The 20,690-nt window shown below is 49.0% G+C and overlaps 1 protein-coding gene across 1 annotated transcript; it reads left to right on the top strand.

Moving 5' to 3' along the window:
- The first annotated feature begins 4,521 nt into the window (after positions 1 to 4,521).
- RNF187 (ring finger protein 187) lies at positions 4,522 to 8,361 on the top strand. The gene is made up of 5 exons (XM_028495055.2): positions 4,522 to 4,551; positions 4,857 to 5,525; positions 6,896 to 6,988; positions 7,204 to 7,425; positions 8,030 to 8,361. Exons 1-5 carry the CDS (start codon positions 4,522 to 4,524, stop codon positions 8,030 to 8,032), a joined length of 1,017 nt encoding a protein of 338 aa, XP_028350856.1. The 3' UTR covers positions 8,033 to 8,361.
- Positions 8,362 to 20,690: the final 12,329 nt, after the last annotated feature.

Genomic DNA, 20,690 nt, shown 5'->3' with positions numbered 1-20,690 from the left:
AGGGTTTTAGGCTTCCAGGGGTGTCAAGCTATGGGAAGGTAAATATTTGGTGGGAAACCAATGGAAGACAAGTGTCATTAGTGCAGGTCCATCTTGGCCCTGACTTTCCATCATCTTCACAGCCAGAAGACTTCCCCAGAGAGGGCACTTATGGCAGTTTTCATTTTTCAGAAGTTTCTGCTTTTAGTCAGTTAAGGAAACTCTGGGAAGGCATCTTTCTGCAACTGTTCATCCTCATTTGCCTCCAGCTCAAAATAATTATGCCAAAGTGACACATTTTGGGGTGGTATATTCTGCTACCCTTAGAATCCTTTCTTTCTCTTCTAGTGGTCTATTTTTTTGTTACCTTAAAAAAAAACTACTTTGTCACACTTATAGAAAATATTCAGATTTTTTTCATTGTTACTAATTTAATCTCAAAACTTTATACTAATCTATTTAAAATACAATATTGAGAAATATGGAATATGGTTCATAATCTGCAAAACTGGGAATTCTGCCCTTTCATGGTGAGGCATTCTCTTATTTAGGTTTTAGCCTTTTTTTTTTTTAAATAAAGCTTTGGTTTTTTTTAAAAAATTAATTAATTTATTTATTTATTTTCGGCTGCGTTGGGTCTTCGTTGCTGCATGCAGGCTTTCTCTAGTTGCAGCAAGCGGGGGCTACTCTTCGTTGCAGAGCACGGGCTCTAGGCGCGTGGGCTTCAGTAGTTGTGGCACAGGGGCTTGGTAGTTGTGTCTCGTGGGCTCTAGAGCACAGGCCCAGTAGTTGTGGCGCACAGCCTTAGTTGCTCCATGGCATGTGGGATCTTCCCGGACCAGGGATTGAACCCATGTCCGCTGCATTGGCGGGCGGATTCTTAACCACTGCGCCACCAGGGAAGTCCCTTATTTAGTTCTTTGATGTCTTTGATGTCAGCATCAAGATGCTCAGAGCCTGCCAAGTGTCCTACTGTATCGGTGGTATTTATGAAATGTTATTCTGAGCAATAATTTAGACCATCACCCACTCTTATTCTGCCTCTGACCTGAAAGTAGGAGAGGGGCTTGGTAGTTGTGGCTCGTGGGCTCTAGAGCACAGGCCCAGTAGTTGTGGCGCACAGCCTTAGTTGCTCCATGGCATGTGGGATCTTCCCGGACCAGGGATTGAACCCATGTCCGCTGCATTGGCGGGCGGATTCTTAACCACTGCGCCACCAGGGAAGTCCCTTATTTAGTTCTTTGATGTCTTTGATGTCAGCATCAAGATGCTCAGAGCCTGCCAAGTGTCCTACTGTATCGGTGGTATTTATGAAATGTTATTCTGAGCAATAATTTAGACCATCACCCACTCTTATTCTGCCTCTGACCTGAAAGTAGGAGTCTTCAGTACTCTGGATGGTTCAAGAAGCAGATGAGGGAGAGAATGTCCATCTCCTCTTTGCCCTCTCTTCTCCCATTCCTTGTCTCTCATCTGGAGGGTACAAAGGAAGCTGGAGGGAAAATGCCAATTTGAGTTTGTCTTGGAAAATGGGAATTCTGCGCAACACAATTTTGATTCTGCTGGTCTTAACGAAGGATAGTGTGATACGACCCTCTGGTCTATAGACCTTTGTGATACTATAGTATCACAGGTGATGCTTGGATTTGTGATTGGCAACTGAAGTTGCAGGGGGACAGTGTTGTAGCACTGAGCCCTTAACCTGTGGGGTTTGATGCTATCGCCAGGAGTATCAAAATTAAGTTAAATTGTAAACACAGAGAATTGCCTGGTGTGGGGAAAAATCCATACATTGGAGTTGGGAGCAGGTCATGGATGGGTTCTAACAATGTTTGCCATTCCTCATTTCCAAAAATCCTTCATGCACACATCTTCAAATTGATGGATACTATAATTTGCTGAGTCATTCCCCTATTATTGGACTTTAAGCTTCCCCCCCTCCCAAATAGTGATATGACAAACATTTCTCCAAACCAAACCAAATGATGATTTATTTCCACTTTGGGTTATTTTTATAGAACATATTTTGAGAAAAGGAATTCCAAAGGTTATGAAAAATCTGAAGATCCTTAACACATACTGCTACATTGTCTCCCAGAAGCAATATCTGCAAAATCAGGGTTTTTTGGTTGAAACCCATCAGGAGGGACCTCCCAGGTACAAAAGCCCCTCCATATCCCCCATTTCTTGTTTGTAGAAAAAGGCATTAGTGTCCTAGGCCTTCCCTGAGTTTGGACGAGCAGACTCAGGCTCTAATTAGGGAAGTGATGGAATGCAGAAACAAAGGAAAAGCATTAAGCAAGAGAGCTTGAAAAATAGTTCAGCAATAAAACAGAGTCCTATTTCCTCCTCAAGGGACATAATAATAATCTGATGCACATCCTTGAGTTGTTCTGCAGAAATTAAGACCCCCCCACCCAGGTGGAGGATGGTGACTACATGCTGACAATCAGGTAGAGCCAAGACTGGTTGGAACCAGATGTTTAGGCTTCCTGAAACATCACCTTGTTATCTCATCACCAGCCAGTCAGAAGAAAGTCCACCAGCTGCTTACCCCAAATGCTGCCTGTAAAAACCTTTCCCTAAAATCCATTGGGGAGTTTGGGCTTTTTGAGCATGAGTTGCCCATTCTCCTTGCTTGGCACCCTGCATACTTTCCTTCACCACAACTCAGTGTCAGTAGACTGACTGGCTTTGCTGCGACATGGATGAATGGACCCAAGTTGGTTTAGTAACAGGGTCTGCCAACTTAATAGTGAAAAAAAAATGTCTCACTTTATGTTTCTATTTCTTGGTAACTGGTTAGAGTGTATATTTTTTCTCATGTCTATTCAGCATTTGCGTTTTCTCTGTGAGCTGACAAATTCCATGGGGCAGGGGGTATTTTTCCGTTGTACTTTTCTGTTCCAAATTTTATGAACTCTTTGTATATTTGTGGCTGCCATTTTCCTAGTTTGGTTATTTGCCTTTAATGATTGTGCCTGATTATTTTTCACATTCACTGGATTATCATGGCCTTTGCTCATTGATTTTTTTTTTTTTCTTTTTCCCCACTTTTCTCTCCACTGTGTTCCTAGTCTACCCAAAAAATCAGCTAGGCTTGGCCTGAAGTGCTTTCCTCCTTCTAACCATTGCTCCACAGAACTAACCTCAGTTTTCCAGTCACACTTCTGACTGCTCATTTAGTGCATTTTCAAGTCTATGCCAGTGTAAACAAAGAGAATAACCAGTGTCACTCATCACCCTGTTATAGAAAGAGGTAAGTTGCAACCCACTACAGTTGCCCACTCACAGTGTGCCCTGAGGGGAATTCAAGATGGGGGGGAAAAATGATGAAACATTCTGCACTTTGGATTTACCAGGCCCCCAGACAGTTAAAATGCATATCTAAGGAATAATTTCAATGACCCCATATTCTTGCATCTTCCCATAGATAAAAAAGCACTAAAATCAGTAACTTGAGATATCTGTTCCTTGTGATTAGCAGTAATCTTTTATCAAGATGTATGCTTGACTACAAGTATTTCCCAGCCAAAACAATTCTTATATATACTGGCTCCTCCACTACCTCTTTGGACTAGTCCCTTCAGAGGTAAGGAGAAGCTGTGTGGATAAAGACAACCAGCTTGCCTTATCAGTAAACAAAGGATGTTGTGGCACCAGAGCCACCCCAACCGTGCACCCTGATTCAGAAAGGAGAAAAACAGGGTACTGGCCCTAGATGGTTAAGGTCCCTATCAAAGGAATGATTCCAATAAGCCCAGACTATTGCATCTTCCCATACATAAAAAAAGCGCACTAAATTCATTAATTTAAGATGTCTGGTTTTCTTTAACAGTAATCTTTTGTTGTTCCAAACCTGGTTTTTGTTGCCAAAACTCCAATATACCTGGCTCCTGAGAGGCTCTCTTCCTGGCTTAGGTCTTTAGCAAGTCTGCCAAATAAAATATAACTCTCAACGTTCAGGTTGTGCATTTTCTTCAGTCAACAGCTATTTCCCGGCTACAGGCCTCAGTAAGGTCCCTGAATAAAACTTAACTCTTAACGTGTTTTTTGTTAAGTCAACATCAGATTAAACCCCCCCCCCCCACAAAACCAAAGAGCAATACCTAGAAAGATTTTGCACTTATGCAGAATAACAGATTCACTTTTAAAAAATTAAAAATTGCATTTTTTTAAAACCACGTGCTTGGTTGTTTAAAACAACAAAAACAAACCACCAGACCGCTCCTTCCCTAAACCTTTTTTGTTTGTCTTTTCTAAAGAAATGCTAACGAATTTCCTGGTATGGGCCTGGAGACTGGTAGCCCTGGGTCTTATCACAAGTCTTCACTCTAAATCAATGAGTTTCCTAGCCGCTGGATTCCCCGTGCCTGAGGCTCAAGGGCGAACTGGGTACCTAAAGCCTGGACTCCAGGCAGGACGTTGGCCACCCACGTGGGGTGGCCCTCACAGGACGTGTTCCTCTGAGAGTCCACGCCGGACCTACGCACGCGGGGAAGGCCCACGCGGTTCGGTGCACGCAAAACGATTTCACGTGGGATGGTGCACACGAGGGGTCCCAAGCAGGCGGTATTCCACCCCAGTCCCCACCCCGCGTGGGCGTTGCGCCCGAAGGAGGTGCTTGCAGCTCAGGTCCTAGCAGCTTACAAAAAAGACGTTTAAAATGGAGTCTTCAAATAAAATTGTTTCCCTATTGCATACGAGTCACTTATGGGAGAAGTGACAATCCCTGTCAGATTTCAGCGTGCAAGGACGCGGGCCGGCCCGCGGAGACTGAAGCGCGCCACGGTTAGCTGGGCGGGGGTGGAGTGTACATCGCTGCCAGGACCCAGGCGGAGTGTAGCGGCCTGTCAGGACCCGGGAGGCTGGAGTAGACCGCTGCCCGGACCTTGCGTGGAGCACACCGCTGCCAGGACCCTGCGTGGTGGAGCACACCCCTGCCAGGACCCTGCGCCGGGTGCCCAGCCGTCCCAGTCGCCATTCTTGTCCTTCGTCCCTGCTCTCCATCCCCGTCCCCGGCTCTGCGGCCGCGCTTTTCCTGCGTCCCGGTCCCCGGCTTTCCCCCGTGTCTCCGGCCTCGCAAGCCCAGGCACCTGTGCTCCTCGGTCCGCGTCCCTGTCTGCGCCCTCCTCGAGGGCCCCGCCGCCGCTGCCCTGGCGCTTCCCGCGGGCCCAGCCGAGGCCGCCTGCGCCCTGTGCCAGCGCGCGCCCCGCGAGCCGGTGCGCGCCGACTGCGGCCATCGCTTCTGCCGGGCGTGCGTGGTGCGATTCTGGGCGGAGGAGGACGGGCCTTTCCCGTGTCCCGAGTGCGCCGACGACTGCTGGCAGCGCGCTGTGGAGCCCAGCCGCCCGCCGCTCAGCCGCCGCCTGCTGGCGCTCGAGGAGGCTGCCGCGGCGCCCGCGCGCGACGGCCCGGCCTCTGAGGCGGCGCTGCAGCTGCTGTGCCGAGCCGACGGGGGCCCGCTGTGCGCCGCTTGCCGCATGGCCGCGGGGCCCGAGCCGCCCGAGTGGGAGCCCCGCTGGAGGAAGGCGCTGCGCGGCAAGGTGCGCGCGGGCGGCGTCCCATGCGCTGCCCTTCCCCCGGAGGGAGCCCTGTCCCCCTTCCCATCCCCAGACTGCGCCCTGTGCCCCCTCCATATTATCCGGATGGCGCCCTGGTCCCCAATCTCCATCTTTTGGACGGTGCTCTGACCGCCCCCCCCCCCCCGCACCCATACCCCAGTTGTTGCCCTGTCCCTTTTGCTTCCTCTGTACGGTGCCCAGTACCCTTTCTCCCATCCCTGGACGGTGCCTTGTTCCCCCATTCCCTCCCCCCCCCCGTTGCTCCCTCTCCACTCCCCTACCTTCGGAAGGTGTGCAGTCCCCCTTTCCCCATCCCTGGACAGTGCCCTTTCTCCCCATCGTCCCCCGCTTCCCCCCAGGATGCCTCTGCCGCCTTCTCAGTGTTGTACTGCCCTGCCCCACCCCCCAGGGGCAGACAGTCCTGCTGTGGGCCCTGCCCCCATGCCTTGCCCCTTTTGTGTTACTGCCCTGCCCCTGGCATGACGTCACGCTATGGTAGCCCTGCCCCCATGAGCAAAGTCCCCTCATAGGGGACGGGGCCTGAGGCTATCGGCCCCTTTGGGGTCCTGTGCACCCCCCTTCCATTCCGTCTTCTCCCGAGTCCCTTAACCTACTTTGTTCTGGAACCTTTTCCACTGTGCTTTCAGCTGTTACACGTGGCACTTGATTCTGGGTCGGAACCCGCCATCGGAGAGTCTGGTCACAGCTGGGGTCTGGGGATCCCATGGACCTGCTGTGTGTGTGGGGGGCTCAACTTTATTTCTTAGAGAATAAAGACAGCCAGGCCCCTGGAGTGGAAACAGTGTGGTCCCTGCCCACCAGAGGGGAGAGAGTAGCACGTTTGAGGGTACATGTGTCAGGGGTTGGGTCCTGGGGTCTCCTGGGTAAACAGTGGAGTGTAGCATCCAGGGGCTTGCTTGGGGCTAGAGCATGTGGCCAGGGGACTGGAGTTGGTCTTTCCTCCTGGTGAAGGACCCCACCTATCCAGTCAGTGCATGGAGCTGGGCAGGCCCTGGGTGTGGCCATCCTGACCCCAAAGAGACCACCTTCCATCCCTGTGCTGGGGACAGTAACACTAGGGACCCCAATGGATGGTCTTGTGTACAGTTACCCTGTTGGATTCTTAGCACAAATATTTCTCTCAGACTGGAGACAGCATAGTGGGTTACTAAGACCCACCTCTCTGGTGCCTGCAGGGTTTTGAGGTGTCTGGTGGGCCAAGACCATGAACTGAGGCCTCTGGACCGTCGGACAGGGGATTCTGGTGGTGCATTGTCCCTCTGGACTGGGCTTAGGTGGGCCCCAGACCTTCAGAAGTGGCCACACACCCCATAACCAGCATCTCTTTCCAGGAGAACAAGGGATCTGTGGAGATCATGAGGAAAGATCTGAACGATGCTCGGGACCTGCATGGCCAGGCTGAGTCCGCCGCTGCTGTGTGGAAGGCAAGTGGGGTGGGGTTGGAGTCCATGTGAACAAGGAAACGTGGCTGTGTCCCCTGACCCTATATGGCAGGGCCTTGGACCACAGCTGAGCACTGTACAGTCAGACGGTCAGGGGACTCTCCTCCCTTGAGGTGGTTGGTGGTGGGGTGGGGTGGAGGGTCTCGGGGTAGCCCGAGGACACGGGTATCCCTCCCTGCCACCCACCCATCCTGTAGGGACATGTGATGGACCGGAGGAAGAAGGCCCTGACTGACTACAAGAAGCTTCGGGCCTTCTTTGCCGAGGAGGAGGGGCGCTTCCTGCAGGAAGCAGAGAAAGAGGAAGGGTCCCTGGACGACGAGGATGAGGACCCAGCGGAGAGGTTCAGGTCCCTGCTGCAGGCTGTGTCGGAGCTGGAGAGGAGGCACCGCAACCTAGGCCTCAGTATGCTGCTCCAGGTGGGCACCCTGTCCTGGTGGCCAGGGGAGTGCAGAGGGGACACAGATTCAAGAATTAGCAAGGTGGTAGCTTACCAAGAGAGAAGCCTTAAGACCGCTGCCTGGTTTCCACTTGGGGCTGAATTTCAGGGATGAGTAATCCAGGAGACACTCCAGCTTCCATGTGGGAAGGAACATTTGCATAGAGGGGGGATTTGCATCCCAGTATTGAAGCACTGGGCCCCTGCCCTGCCCTGGAGCTCTGCAGGTAGGAGCTGGCTGTGAGGTCAGGAGAGGCAGGGATCCTGGCGAGGATGGTGGTTGCCATGCCCTCATCCTGAATATCCTCCTTTACACTGACTGTGCCCTGAGGCTTTGCCTAAACCTGGAGATTCTGGGCTCTTTGCAACCCTGAGTCGGAGCCGGGAGCCAGGAGCCAGCTGCCTCTGTCTTCCCTCCTCTGAGCTGAGAGGTGTCATTTCACTTCTGGCAATACTGGTTAATCAGCTCCAAGTGGGTGGTGATTGTGGGTGAGGAGACGTGTGGGTCTGGTGGGGCTGGGTTCTCCAGTCACCTGGCTTCCAGGATAGAAGCTCCCTCACTCCTTCCCTCTCTTCCCATGCAGTGATGTGCTGCTTGCCCAGGCAGCAGGCAGAGGAAGCTCGTTCCATCCCTGGCCTGAAGCAGCTCCTCCATCCGCCTCCTTCTGGACCCCCCTGTCATCCTTCAAGACACCCCAACCCTGAGTGTCTTCTCCTAGGTGTAGATGTGGGCTGCGAACTCTAAGCGCCCACCTTGAGTTGCTGAAGACAGTGCTCCTCAAAAGAGTGTTTGTGTTCCCTTTTCCTCTAGGTGTTCATGTTTCTAGGCTATAAACATTTCACTGTAGAGATCTGTATTGGGGGTAAGTTAACCTAAGTGTATCCCAACTCCATAAAGTTCTTTTCGCTGCCCCAAGTCTCGTCAGATTTGCCGGGGTCTCCATGAGCTGTGGTCGTCATCTCCAGGAGGCCTGGGCTGTCCAGACCTGACACCTGCCCCATTTAAATGCAGTCTGGGGCTTCCCTGGTGGCGCAGTGGTTGAGAGTCCGCCTGCCGATGCAGGAGACACGGGTTCGTGCCCCGGTCCGGGAGGATCCCACGTGCCGCGGAGCGGCGGGACCGTGAGCCATGGCCGCTGAGCCTGCGCGTCCGGAGCCTGTGCTCCGCAACGGGAGAGGCCACAACAGTGAGAGGCCCGCGTACCGCAAAAAAAAAAAAAAAAAAAAAAATGCAGCCTGTAACGGGGCTGCTCCACCAGACATGCACACCCAGGCCCCCAGACCCCCACCCATGCACTGGGCATAGCAGTTAAGGTTAAATTTGGGGTGAGTGTCAAGGGAAAGGAATGTTCAGGATGCCTGGGTGGGGAGGGTGGGCAGATCAGACCTGTCACCTCTGCTTGCGGTCCTCCAACAGCATATGTTGCACAAACCTACACCTACAGCTTGAGGTCTATCCACAGAAACATGAGAACCTTGAGGTCCTCATGGAGTCTGTGTGTCAGAGGCCGTGCAGACCCTTGCTGGCCATATCCTCCAGGCTCTGTCCCTACTCTGCCTCCGAGGGTGTCTACTCAGCCGGCTCTCATTTCTCTTCTCCATCTTCCATCCCTTGCATGCCAGTGGTTTCCCAGGAGCCTGCCTTAGCATCACCCTCTATCTGCCCTGTCCGCCTGCCTGTCCCTCACTGACCCAGGAGTTTTTCCTGGGGCAGGAGGAGCAATCTCAGTCTCAGGCCATCCCCAGGCCTCACCTTGGTGTTTCATTTCCCTGTACCTCTGGCTTCCCTTCATATTTCCTCTGCTGGACGAATTTAGCAAAACCTCTTAGTAGTAGTGTCATTGTGTAGATTCCTCCAAAAGACAAAACTGCGGCACAAAGTGACAAGGTCAGGGGGTCCAAGAATTGACACAGGCGTTAAGGATGGTGGTTGGGGCTGTGAGTCGTTCCCAAAAGTGCAGCTTTATGATCGATGGCCCGTTTCTGGACGAAGCCTCTGAGACTTGGGAGTCACTGGCCTTTGGTTCTGCTGGCCTCTTGTGTTTCTGTGAGCTTGGGGGCGGCCTGCCTGGCTGGTAGCCGGCGCTTACAGAGCCCACTAAAGAGGGCTCGCTTCAACCAGTTTGCTTGGCATCCCTCCCATCTATCTTCTCTCCATGCCCTGGCTGGTCTCTGAGGAGGCGCTGTGTCTGTGCTGCCCCAAGTCGGGGGTCTGTGGGTTGGACTTCTCCCTGATGAGCCCTCCACCTTCTGCTTCTGCTGAGTGAAACTGGGGAGCTGCCTCAGTTTCCCACAGCTGGAGATCCAGCTACCCTCTTTCCTCCTCTGCAGAGATCTGCTGGGAGGCCTGTCCATTCTGCTCTCAGTTGGCTGCCTGGAGACTGATGTGCTAGACAGGGCTGGGGTGCAGGCCAGAAAGGTGGTACCCCCCTGGGTGCCCAGCGCTGGGGAGAGATGGGAGGTTCTGATACCAGCGTGGAGTTGCTTGCTTTCTGACGTATGTGGATAGAATTCTCAGCACATGAGCTGTCTCTCCCTTTCTCTCACATACTCTCCATATAAGAATGACAAGCAGAGAGTGGGAAAAGCTGCCTGGTTGTGTATGGGAGAGTGATGGGTTCATCCTCTTGGCAAGCTGTAGGACCTTGGCCAAGTAACACTAATAAATAATCCTGACTCCTCAGATCAGGGGTAACACTAGGAGTGCCTCTGGCCCCCTCCCTGGCTCCAGTTTGAGATGCAGTGGGGACACAGGAGGGAGCTGCCAGCCTGTGTCCAGCAGGCCAGGAATGTCTCCAGCATGGATGGCCTTTGATTCCAGTAAGATTTGACTTCTCGCTTAGCAGCTCCTCTGAATGTCCAGTGGTGAAAGTTGTGTGTTGCCTGCTGGGCTGGTACAACTGATCCCTGCCATTTCCTCACTGAAGTCAGCTCCCACCCTCTGCTCCCTGCTGACTGGTCACAGTGGCCTCTCTATTGTGGGCCCTTGTTCTCTGTGGAATAATGTTCCTCTTCCAGACACCAGTGTACCCCGTGGCCCCAGGCACACAGATCCTTCTATCGGGGAGGGCTCAGAGGTCACTTCCAGTAGTTGACTAGACAGTACATTGTGTGCTACCATATGACGTGGCGATTCCAGCCCTGGGTTGGCGTGCCAAAGGGATGCCAGCATGGTTCCATGAGGTAATGTGCACAGGACGACTACTGAATCTTGTCTGCAGCATCAAGAAGCTGGAGGTGACCCAGGTCCCTGTTACTGAGGTAGCAGAAAGGTGGATATGGGGGATACCAGTATGGGGAGCAGTGCAGTAGAACTGTTTCTGCCAACATGACATGGGCACAGGGGTGCCCCAACCTGATTTTCATGGCCAAGAGGTGCAGAGAACTCCAGGGAAGCTGGTCTGCTGACAACGTCCTTGATGCAGATGTAGCTTTTTCCCAGGGTATGATCTGCTGGGGAGGGTGGGGCAGACCTCACGGCTATGGCCAGTCCTGAGGCTGAGCTCTGTGCAGACCTATGGATTGATGTCCATTCTCTTGCCGTTGTTGGTAGGATGTCCCCCTAGTGCTGCCCTGCCATGGGGGAGGGGGGGGGTGTCAAGGAACACAAGAACTACACCCACAGTGATTTGATGAGAATGCTGCCATTGCTTTTCTGCCACCAGCTGACAGGCTGAGGACTATCTGGTGTTGGGAATGGTTTTCTCAGGTGAGATGGTTGGGCTTATAAAAATGCCTCCTCTACTCAACCAAGTGTCCCATGGCCAGAGTCAACACAGATAGGCGGAGCAGTAGAAGATGTCTGCAGTGCCCAGACCAATGTGGTTCGTACTGAAACCGCAAGGAGCTCCTGCAAATTGTGAAGAGCCAAAAGTGACTGGAGTAAACACGGCAGAGGTGTGGACAAGCAAGTGCGTAAGAGGAACCAGAGGGCTCAGAAACCCAGGAGGAGATGCTCAAACTCAGTTTTTGGAGCAATCACATGTCCATAAAAGTAATGACACACTGTTGGGCTGATGGAGATGGGAAAGCTGCTACCATTTGTCCCGTGCACTGCTGCTGGGTTCTGCAGCACTGCTGCCAGGTGTCATCAGATTTAGGGCATGATGACCCTGGACCCAGTGACCCACTCACAGGTGTTCCTTAGACCTCTCCCGGCCCACAGGGGGATGCACACTCGGGCATCCTCGGCACTGTTGTCTTGGGGGTGGGGAAGACGAACGCCAGTGCCCCTTAATGGAGGAGGTGGAAGGTCAAACGGGGGATGGAGGCTATAGAGTATGCTGAAGCCCAGAGATACAGAGGAGCTTGGCGCATAGAGACATAGTGGAGCTTAGGGCACAGAGCTGTGGCACCATGCTGCAAACAAAGTGAAGTATAAAACAGCACTGTTTACCTAAACAATGTGTGCACATAGAACACTTCATGGAAGAATGCTTCAAACTTATAAATGGAACCCATTAGGGTAGTTTCCTACTGGAGTGGGGAATCCTGTTGGAGTGGGGAATAGCAACAAACAAAAGGTAAAGAACCAAGGTGACACACAGTACTGTGGGGTGGAAAATGGGAAGGGGAGATTCTTTGGTCATCCTGAGACCACCCTAACTCAGGACTTGACGTTAGGGAAGGAAGTTCGATTCCAGGGTGCTTCAAGTCACTTTGGGGTTTCTATAGTAGCTAGCTAGTTCTGTAACTAGCTGCCTATCAAATCTGGGTGTCTGAGTGTGTGTGAAAGGAGCCATAGAAGTTTGGGAACGTTAAGGTGGTATACATGCTGGGAAAAAGCTGGAGGCCCCTATATATGAACAAAGAATACTTTTCTTATTTTAATGTGCAAGCACGCTGGTTCGATCTTACAGACTCAGTGGGTGTCTGGCCATCCACGTCATTCAAATTTCAGGGGACCTTCCTCCAGATTCTCATTTTGAGACTTCCGGAGGCTGTGCCCTCCCACCTTGGAGTGTCTTCATTTCTTTTTACTTGTTTATCGAGCTCCAGTGATGGCAGCTTCGAAGCCCTCTGCCCTGGACCTCTGTGCTTCATTCTCCCTCGGGTGTGGGAAGAGTGGAGTCAACTGTTCTCACATCGTGTTCAAAAATGGCCTCAGTGCACACCTAGTGTTTTCTAAAGGGAAGGCTGGTGCCTGGGAGGAGATGAAATGCCACAAACTAGGTAACAGCTGAACGTACTCAGAAAGTGAGGTTCCCACAGGTGTCATGCTGGGCAGAGGGGAACACTCTGGGTGCAGCAGAGGCACCCCGACTCCTCTTCAAGTCAGGTGGTACAAAGTTGAGGTGCTTCATTTCCTAATTGAATCTTAGTCAATTTGGAGATGGATAATTTAAATGAGACAAAAATCCTTAAGGCTTTTTTTTTTTTAAAGATAACCTTTTGGACGCTAGGGGTTAATTAAACCTTGTTTTGTGAAAAACAAGAGTAGGCAGATTTGAAAAGAAGTCAACAGAAAACCGAACACATTGGTCATAGATACAAAGACTCCTCACGTCTCCTATTTGTCAGTACACGACTCTCCTTTTGTAAAATTTCTCAATCCCACATCTTGGATCAACCACTGATTTCGTTCAGTGACCGAGAATGGTGTCTCTTCCTCCGCACGAGCAACCTCTCCTGGTTGCTTTTGCCACAGACTCCTTTCTTCGTTAATTGTAAAGATTTCATCCTCACGCTTAGGCTGCCGGACACCACTCGTCTGCCTCTGGAGAGCGAGCAGGTCTGGCGGGGGCTTCCCCGGCACCTTGACCCGGGGCTAGGCTGAGCTCAGGGCTGACCGCGCCTCTGCGGAGATCTGGCCATCCACGCGTTCCGCCACCTCCCGGGGTCTGGCGCCCACCAGTAAGGCGACATTCTTGGGCAAGACCAGCCTGTCATGGGTTCGGTGTTTCTGCGGCTCCTGGAAGGCCACTCTCGGCCGCAGCCCGGCGGGGCATCTCGCGCTCCCCCTGTCCCGTAGGGGCCACCAGCATCGGAGGAAACCGGAGCGTGAATGGGGATCTGAGGAGTGTGGCCTAGCCAAAACGCCCATTCCCCTGCCTTCCAGCCGGCAGAGGCAACCGGGCAGCCCTCGGGCCCCCGTAGACGGGACATTCGGCAACGAACCGCGTACACGAGCGCACAAAGCACAACACTGCGTTCTGCGCCCTGGCTCCCGGGCCGCATGCAAATGAAGCGACTTTTCAGGTCTCTTCTGATTGGACAAGCCACAGGGCTGGTAGCGGAGGAGCCAGTGGGGCTACGAAGCTGCAGAGCGCCTTTATCCTATTGGTGGTCGCAGCATGCGGCAGCGTACTCCCCGAGTATAAAACCTACCGGCCGGCGCTTGACTCAGAGAAGTCTGGTTGTCAAAGCAGGGAGGTGCGCGCCACCTGCTGTTGGCCATCCGCAGCGGCCAGGAGCTCAACAAGCTGCTAGGCCACGAGCCCATCGAGCAGGATGGTGTCCTGCCCAGTATCTAGGCCGCCCTGCTGCAACACCAAAGGCTCTTTTCAGAGCCACTTACGTAGCCAGTTGAAGAGCTATGATATATCATTTCTTCTTTCTTCTACCCTTATCCTTTCTTGCCTCTGCGCAACTGAAGTCTGAGAGTCAAGATTGGTGCACGAGCTGGCAATGGTCCTGGCCCTTAAGTAGGAAAGGTGCCTATCACCGTTGGCTACAGCAGGCACTTTGGACCTGGGCCATGGAAGCACGTTTTGTGCCTTAGTCCTCTGCGAGAATGCTGTGTGGGGTCGGAGGCACACATGGATATGTTGTATCAGGGGTATGGAACAGGTTTCCTGGGGGCCCCATCTGAGGGATACCTTCTGTGGCCCAGGGCCCTCTGGTCTGCAGCAGGCACCGAGCACCTGGGCAGAAGTCATCCCTGGGAAAGAGCTTGGCTCAGTGTGGGCTCCACCCTCCTACTGCTTCACACAGACCTTTACCGCCAATGCTTCTTTTAATGACCCCATCTAGGACCTAAAACTTTCTGTTAGCTTGTGATGGGGTTCAGGACACACTACAGCTGAACATGGCACCTTGGCATATTGAATATCTTAAGCTGAGGAGTTTGAGAAAATGGCCAAAGAAAGAAGGTCACTCTGACCTCCCCCCACCTCACCCTTCTAAATCCTCACTTGAGACGTTCCCTCCCAATACCCAGAGGAAAGGAGCATCCTTATCTCCAAAGACAAAGGGACTCTGACAAGAATCTGAACAAACAGGCCTTGCTAAGTTTCCTGCAGTTCACTACACTTACCTCATCTTCCTTACGTGTGTCAGATTTACCCACAACTATCTACTCTTCATCAAACTCAGCATAAAATACTCAGGTCTAAGGAAAACTTTTCCCTCCTCTTTCACTCACTTGCCTTCTTTTCCCCATCACGTTGTAAATTATACAACTAAGAACCCTAACTAGGTAGAGCTGGTCCTTCAAAGCGGCCATGGCCTGAAGGAAGTATGGCACAAATGACCCCAGAGGGGAAACCTAATCCAGTCTTCTGGAGTCTTGGCCCAGTACTGCCTGTGGAGTCCATGTGTCCTGTTGGGACGAGGGAGGCAAATCAAGAGGAGAGAAAGGTAAGGCCAGAAAATGTGTGAGCTAACAAGATGGTCTTTTGTGTAGAAGGGCCACAATTGTTTCTACTAGGATGCAAAAACTGCCGTCCAGGCAACCTTCCTCTGTTCTGCTGATTTCCAGTCCCTGGTCACACAAGTGTCTGAGCTCTTCCAGAATCCTCCCCTCACTTGGGATGTGTGTTGGCTGATTCTGAATTTCGACAGAGCCTGAGAAGTTTGTAGGTGCCTGTTGCTAGCCTCTTTCCTAGCTAAGAAATCTAGGAACACAAGGCAACTCACCAGCCTGTGCAAAAGTGGGCTTTTAAAAAACCAAAGACATGAAGATTCATGGCAAATTGGTCATCCTGTAAATGTCCCCAAGCTGACCTCTGGAGTACGGGATTGCTGTGATATTTGTGTGTGTGTGTGTATGAGGCCTAATTCACGTAACGTAAAGTTAGCCATTTAAAAGTGAACAATTCTGTGGCATTTAGCACATTCACAATGTTGTGCAACCACCACCTCAATCTAGTTCCAAAACATTTTCATCACCCCAAAAGAGCAGTCACACCCCACTCCGCTCTCAAGACTGAGATACATGGGAAGGTTGGAACTCAATAACTCTTTCTTTCCTGGAGATGTTCTGAGGAGCTCGAATCACGCAGAAGGGAGAGCACTGGACAGAAAACCCAGAGCTTCCCAGTATGATCCTGAGGGTCTCAGACAGGGATGCTCATTCTTCTCAGCTGTATTCTTCTTAACGGGGAGATGTCAGGCCTCAGCTTATTGCCTTCTTCAACCTGAGCTGTCTGCCCTGTGTCAACTTTGCATGCCTGTCCAAACACAAGTCATTTCCCTGGGACTCTCTTAGGTTTGCGAATAATCCTGGCTCTAGGAAACACTAGGCTGTTCTGAACTCTAGAAATGTCCCAAGTGCAGGAACTTCTGACTCCATAGAATTTGGGGTGCACCTACCTCTTGGCATGGCATGTGGATGTGTTCACTGATGAAATAAAATTCGTACTTTGTGGAAGACAAGAGAAATTTAAACATAAAATTTGTTCTCTGCCACTTTGGGCCTCCTCTGTCCCATTTAGTGTGTATTGTGCATCTGCATTAACCAGACCTTCTTAGGAGATAACATTCCTTCTTAATCTCATCAATCATCATAACTCCTTAGGGGATAACCTTTCATCTTTATCTTGTAAGGGGCTATGATGACCCATGACCTACTATTGATACTTGCTTTGTATGTGTACATATGGATTGTGCATTAACCAGACCTTCTTAGGAGATAACATTCCTTCTTAATCTCATAAGGGGTCATGATGAGCCACTACTTGCTTTGTACCTGCAGATCTGGATTGTGTAAACTGTTAATATGTCATTTGACATATAACCTTTTGTCTCAAAAACTGTGCTTTGACTGCTAACGGGCAGAACTGTCCTCAGAGCTTTCTGAGAGACTGTCTCTTGGGTTATAATCCTCAGGTTGGCTTGAATAAAGCTGACTATTTTTTCATTGACATCACTATCCTGGAAGCTCTCTGGACCTTCTCTTTTGGGTTTTTATGACGGCATCATTACATAGGCATGATTGATTAAATCATTGGCCATTGGTGATTGATTCAACCTCTAGCCCCTCTCCCCTTAGGTCAAGGGGTGCAGCTAAAAGTTCCAATTGCATGGTTGGTTCCCCTGGCACCGGACTCTATCCTTAGGTGCTTTCCAAAAGTCACCTCATTAACACCTTTACCCCTGTCATTACAGGAAGGTCTCAGGGTTTTAGGAGCTCTGTGCCAAAACCTGAGGGGCAGAGACCAATATATATTTCTTATTATGTCACACTTCTCTTTGAAACTTTATTCATTAAAGCTGTTAAAAGATAAAACTCAACTGAGTAAAGTTGAAGAGCTAATTGGCTTTATTAAACCACTCATAAATCAGGCAGCATCTCACCTGGCAAGCAGAGAGATACTCTGATACTTTGTACAAAATGGAAGGCTTTTATAGAAAGAAGAGTGGAATAAGGATGTCATCAGCAAGAGAAAAATGAAAGTTCATTGGGGAAAAGTAAGAGTTCAGGTAACTACACCTTCTCATTGGCTGAGCTGCAGTGTTTCCACTGGCCAGGCTTGTTGCTGGGCAGGAAGAAAGCCTTCTTTCTTCTGGAGTAGTAAAGTAGTTGCATTTCTTGTTTGGGAGTTCAGGGTACATCCCTTCAGTTTGGGGTCTGAAAATGATGCTTCTTCCTGTAGGGGTCTGTAATTAATGACTTCCTGTTGGAGCAACTGATGACAAGTAGCTCAGAGCTCCCTGTACAGGCCTTCCTAATTCCAATTTTAGTCGAGTTTTCCTTTTATTAATTGTCACAGTTCTCCCTTTTTTGATCAAGATCTTTCCCTGAAAGCATTTCTGATCAAGAGTCAGGTTTTCTGAATTTGCTAGCATTTGTCCTTTGGTGCCAGGTAGGACCTTTCCTGGGTGTCATGTCCCGTGTCGAAGGGAAAGTGCACAGACCGAAAACCACTTGAAACCACATTTGAGTAACAAGGAAGTGTAGTAGGGAGAACTCTCAGGTGCTTCTTATTTGAAGTCTATATTCGGTCAAGGTCATACATTTTTGAGATCAGTTTGAAGTGCCAAGCTAGCATCTTATTAGTGTCTAGATAACTGTGGAAATATGGAGGTTGAGAGAGGGCATTATCTCTCCAGGCAATGTCAGAATAAAGGAAAGAAGAAAGGGTTTCATGTTCAGTTAAAGTATGAAGTCTTGATCTGTCATCTTGGGTATAAGCAGTCTATCTTGATGTCAGCTACTTCTCTTCTTCATCAATTTGATTCAGCGATTTCCAGCATTTGTACAGGACTAGATGTCAGAAGCCTTCTTTAGTTGTGAGATATGTATGTAAAGCTCAATACCTTTTAGATTTGTGGCTGTGTTAGTGGTCAGGGGTACTTGGTACCATCCCTTCCAATGAGGCTGGAGGACTGTTTTCCTCTGATGATGCTTCCAGAATACCCAGTCACCAGGCTTAGACTATGACCAAAAGGATTCTTTGAATTGGGATCCAGGAAATCTGCTTCAACCTGTTTATGATAGGCTTCAGCATAAGACATTAAAGGCATACTAGCACAAGACAACAAGGAATTAGCTGAAGATCATATACAAAAAGACATTGGTCTTCCTTCAACTATCTCATGTGGCATGAGCTTATATTTCCCAAAGGGGGTTATTGCAAACAGTCAGCAAGACCAGAGACAATACCTTAGGCCAGTGATTTTATCTAATTGGCCATTGTAATTCTAAGTTGTTTTTAGTAAAATATTGTCACCTCCTTGGGCGTCTGTAGCTTCTGGGACTGTAGTTGTTAAATACTGTATAAAATAAGTAGGTGTGTGAGAAGGTGGCATGCTCAACTCTCTTAATATAAAAAATCCCATTTCTTTTAGCTAGGCCTTTGGGCTTATTTGGAGCCAAACCAATACCTAAGATTTTTGGCTTCCAAGATTGTCTTTTAGCAATAAGCTTCACCTCATATGCACATTAACAGAAACCAACAGTAACCAAGGAAATGGAACTGTGGACTCCAGCAATAATTAATGAACTAGAGATTGGGGACAGGATTAAATCAGCAGACCTCAAAGAATGGGGACTGCAGACTGAGTCCAAACAAATGGAGAGCTACAGCTACTACTTGTCTCTTCTTATCTTTACTCTCAGGTAAATGTCATCTTCTGGGTGTTAACCCATTATGACTGATGCCCCCTTGCCTTCCTGTGAAGGTCTGCAAAGGACAAATTATCATTGCTTATTTTATATATTTATTTTTTATTCTGACTTTACCCCTCTCTACAATAAGTTCTGGGGGTCCACGGGCCACTTTAGGTTGATTTTTCCATCGCTGCCTCTCAAGTGCCTAGAACAACGCCAAACATATCTTGGAAGCTCAACAAATATTTATTAAATAAATGGATGTGAATGAAGGCAATAAATGCACACACACTTTAGATGGAATAAGTCAAGTGTCCCGCTTATTCTCCATGGGTTCTGGGTCCTTGTCTGGTCTGGCCTGTGCTGTCCCAGGAGACTCTCTCTTCTGGGCAGCCCCACCCCACAGGCCCTCTTGGTGACTGGCTGCCTATGATCCAGCAGTAAACGGGAGGAAAAAAGAGAGATGGTGGGGCAGCTTTCCTGAGTCCCTGGACAGCTCCTCACTGGAATCAAATGATGCTTCTTTTACCCCCTCCTTCCAGGCCCAGGGGTGGGGACTGCTCTCCCATTGCTAGTGTCTGGGTACCTCAGTGTCCCTCGTCCAGTCCCTTATCCATCTGAAGATTAGGAACATGCCCTTCCATTACAGGCTCTTCACCTACACCATTGGGATGAAGTGCTTCTTGTTGGAATCCTGTCTGATTCATCAGGAAACTCTCTTTGAATGTGTATAATTTAGGAAATTTTAGGTATATTAAAATAGTGTGGGTGTAATTTTTTCTTTCTCCTTTTATTTATAATTTATTTTTCAAAATGTATGGCTCACTTTAGTTTTACCTGTTAGTAAAAGAGTTTTGTAGCTGTATTGTGCTTTTGTGTGCATATGTGTGTGCATGTGTCTGTCATCAGGGGAAATTTTTTATTTTGACTGCATAAAATTTAGAAAATTTTAAAGAACACTATGTTAAACAAAACAATAAAATATAAAAAATACTTAAGGCTGCTTTAATTTACAATTTCTTCATATAGTTACATAACTATAGTGCCTTGTATCTGCATTGTCCTTGTGTGTGTGTGTGTGTGTGTGTGTGTACAAAACAATAAAATATAAAAAATACTTAAGGCTGCTTTAATTTACAATTTCTTCATATAGTTACATAACTATAGTGCCTTGTATCTGCATTGTCCTTGTGTGTGTGTGTGTGTGTGTGTGTGTGTGTGTGTGATTAAGGGAAATCTTTATTTTGACTGGAAAAAAAATTTAGAAATAGTTAAACAGCAAATATTATTTAAACAAAATATAAAAAATACAAGAAAAAACATATGATAGCAGAATGTCAACTACCCTAAATTAATCTATGACTGTAAGGGTTAAACTAATAAAAACATTATGACGTTTGAATGCTGTTGTTGTTTGCATTTCTCTTTTTGCCTTGTTTATTTAAAAACCTATCAAATTTTATTTGGGAATTCCCTGGCGGTCAAGTGGTTAGGACTCTGTGCTTACACTGCTGGGGGCCCGATTTCCATCCCTGGTTGGGGAACTAAGATCCCACAAGCTGTGTGGCGTGGCCAAAATAAAATTTTATTCAGGTAAATTTATATATACATTTATAGTAACAGCTATTAGCATACAAATTGGTTTTTATTGTTTAAACATCTCTACCATGTCAAATTTCACTGATGATTGTAGTAAATAGAAATTCTTTATTAAAATTTAATAAAGACTTATGTATTTCTAGAGGGTCTCATGACCTGGAACTATGTACTCATATGAATTATATTAAACAATTTTTTTATTTTTTATTTTATTTTTTTTAATTTTTTTTTTTTTTTTTTTTTTTTTTTTTTTTTTTTGGTACATGGGCCTCTCACTGCTGTGACTTCTCCCGTTGCGGAGCACAGGCTCCGGATGCACAGGCTCAGCGGCCATGGCTCACGGGCCCAGCCGCTCCGCGGCACGTGGGATCCTG

Source organism: Physeter macrocephalus, chromosome 2, assembly GCF_002837175.3.
Source record: "Physeter macrocephalus isolate SW-GA chromosome 2, ASM283717v5, whole genome shotgun sequence".
Lineage (NCBI taxonomy): Eukaryota > Metazoa > Chordata > Mammalia > Artiodactyla > Physeteridae > Physeter > Physeter macrocephalus.
This window is presented reverse-complemented; position numbering and strand designations above follow the sequence as displayed.

Coding starts and splice junctions, on each gene's coding strand:
- RNF187 (XM_028495055.2), top strand. CDS start 4,522: ATGGTGCACACGAGGGGTCCCAAGCAGGCG. Junction 5,526..6,895: donor GGAAGGCGCTGCGCGGCAAG/GTGCGCGCGGGC, acceptor ATCTCTTTCCAG/GAGAACAAGGGATCTGTGGA. Junction 6,989..7,203: donor CCGCCGCTGCTGTGTGGAAG/GCAAGTGGGGTG, acceptor CCCATCCTGTAG/GGACATGTGATGGACCGGAG.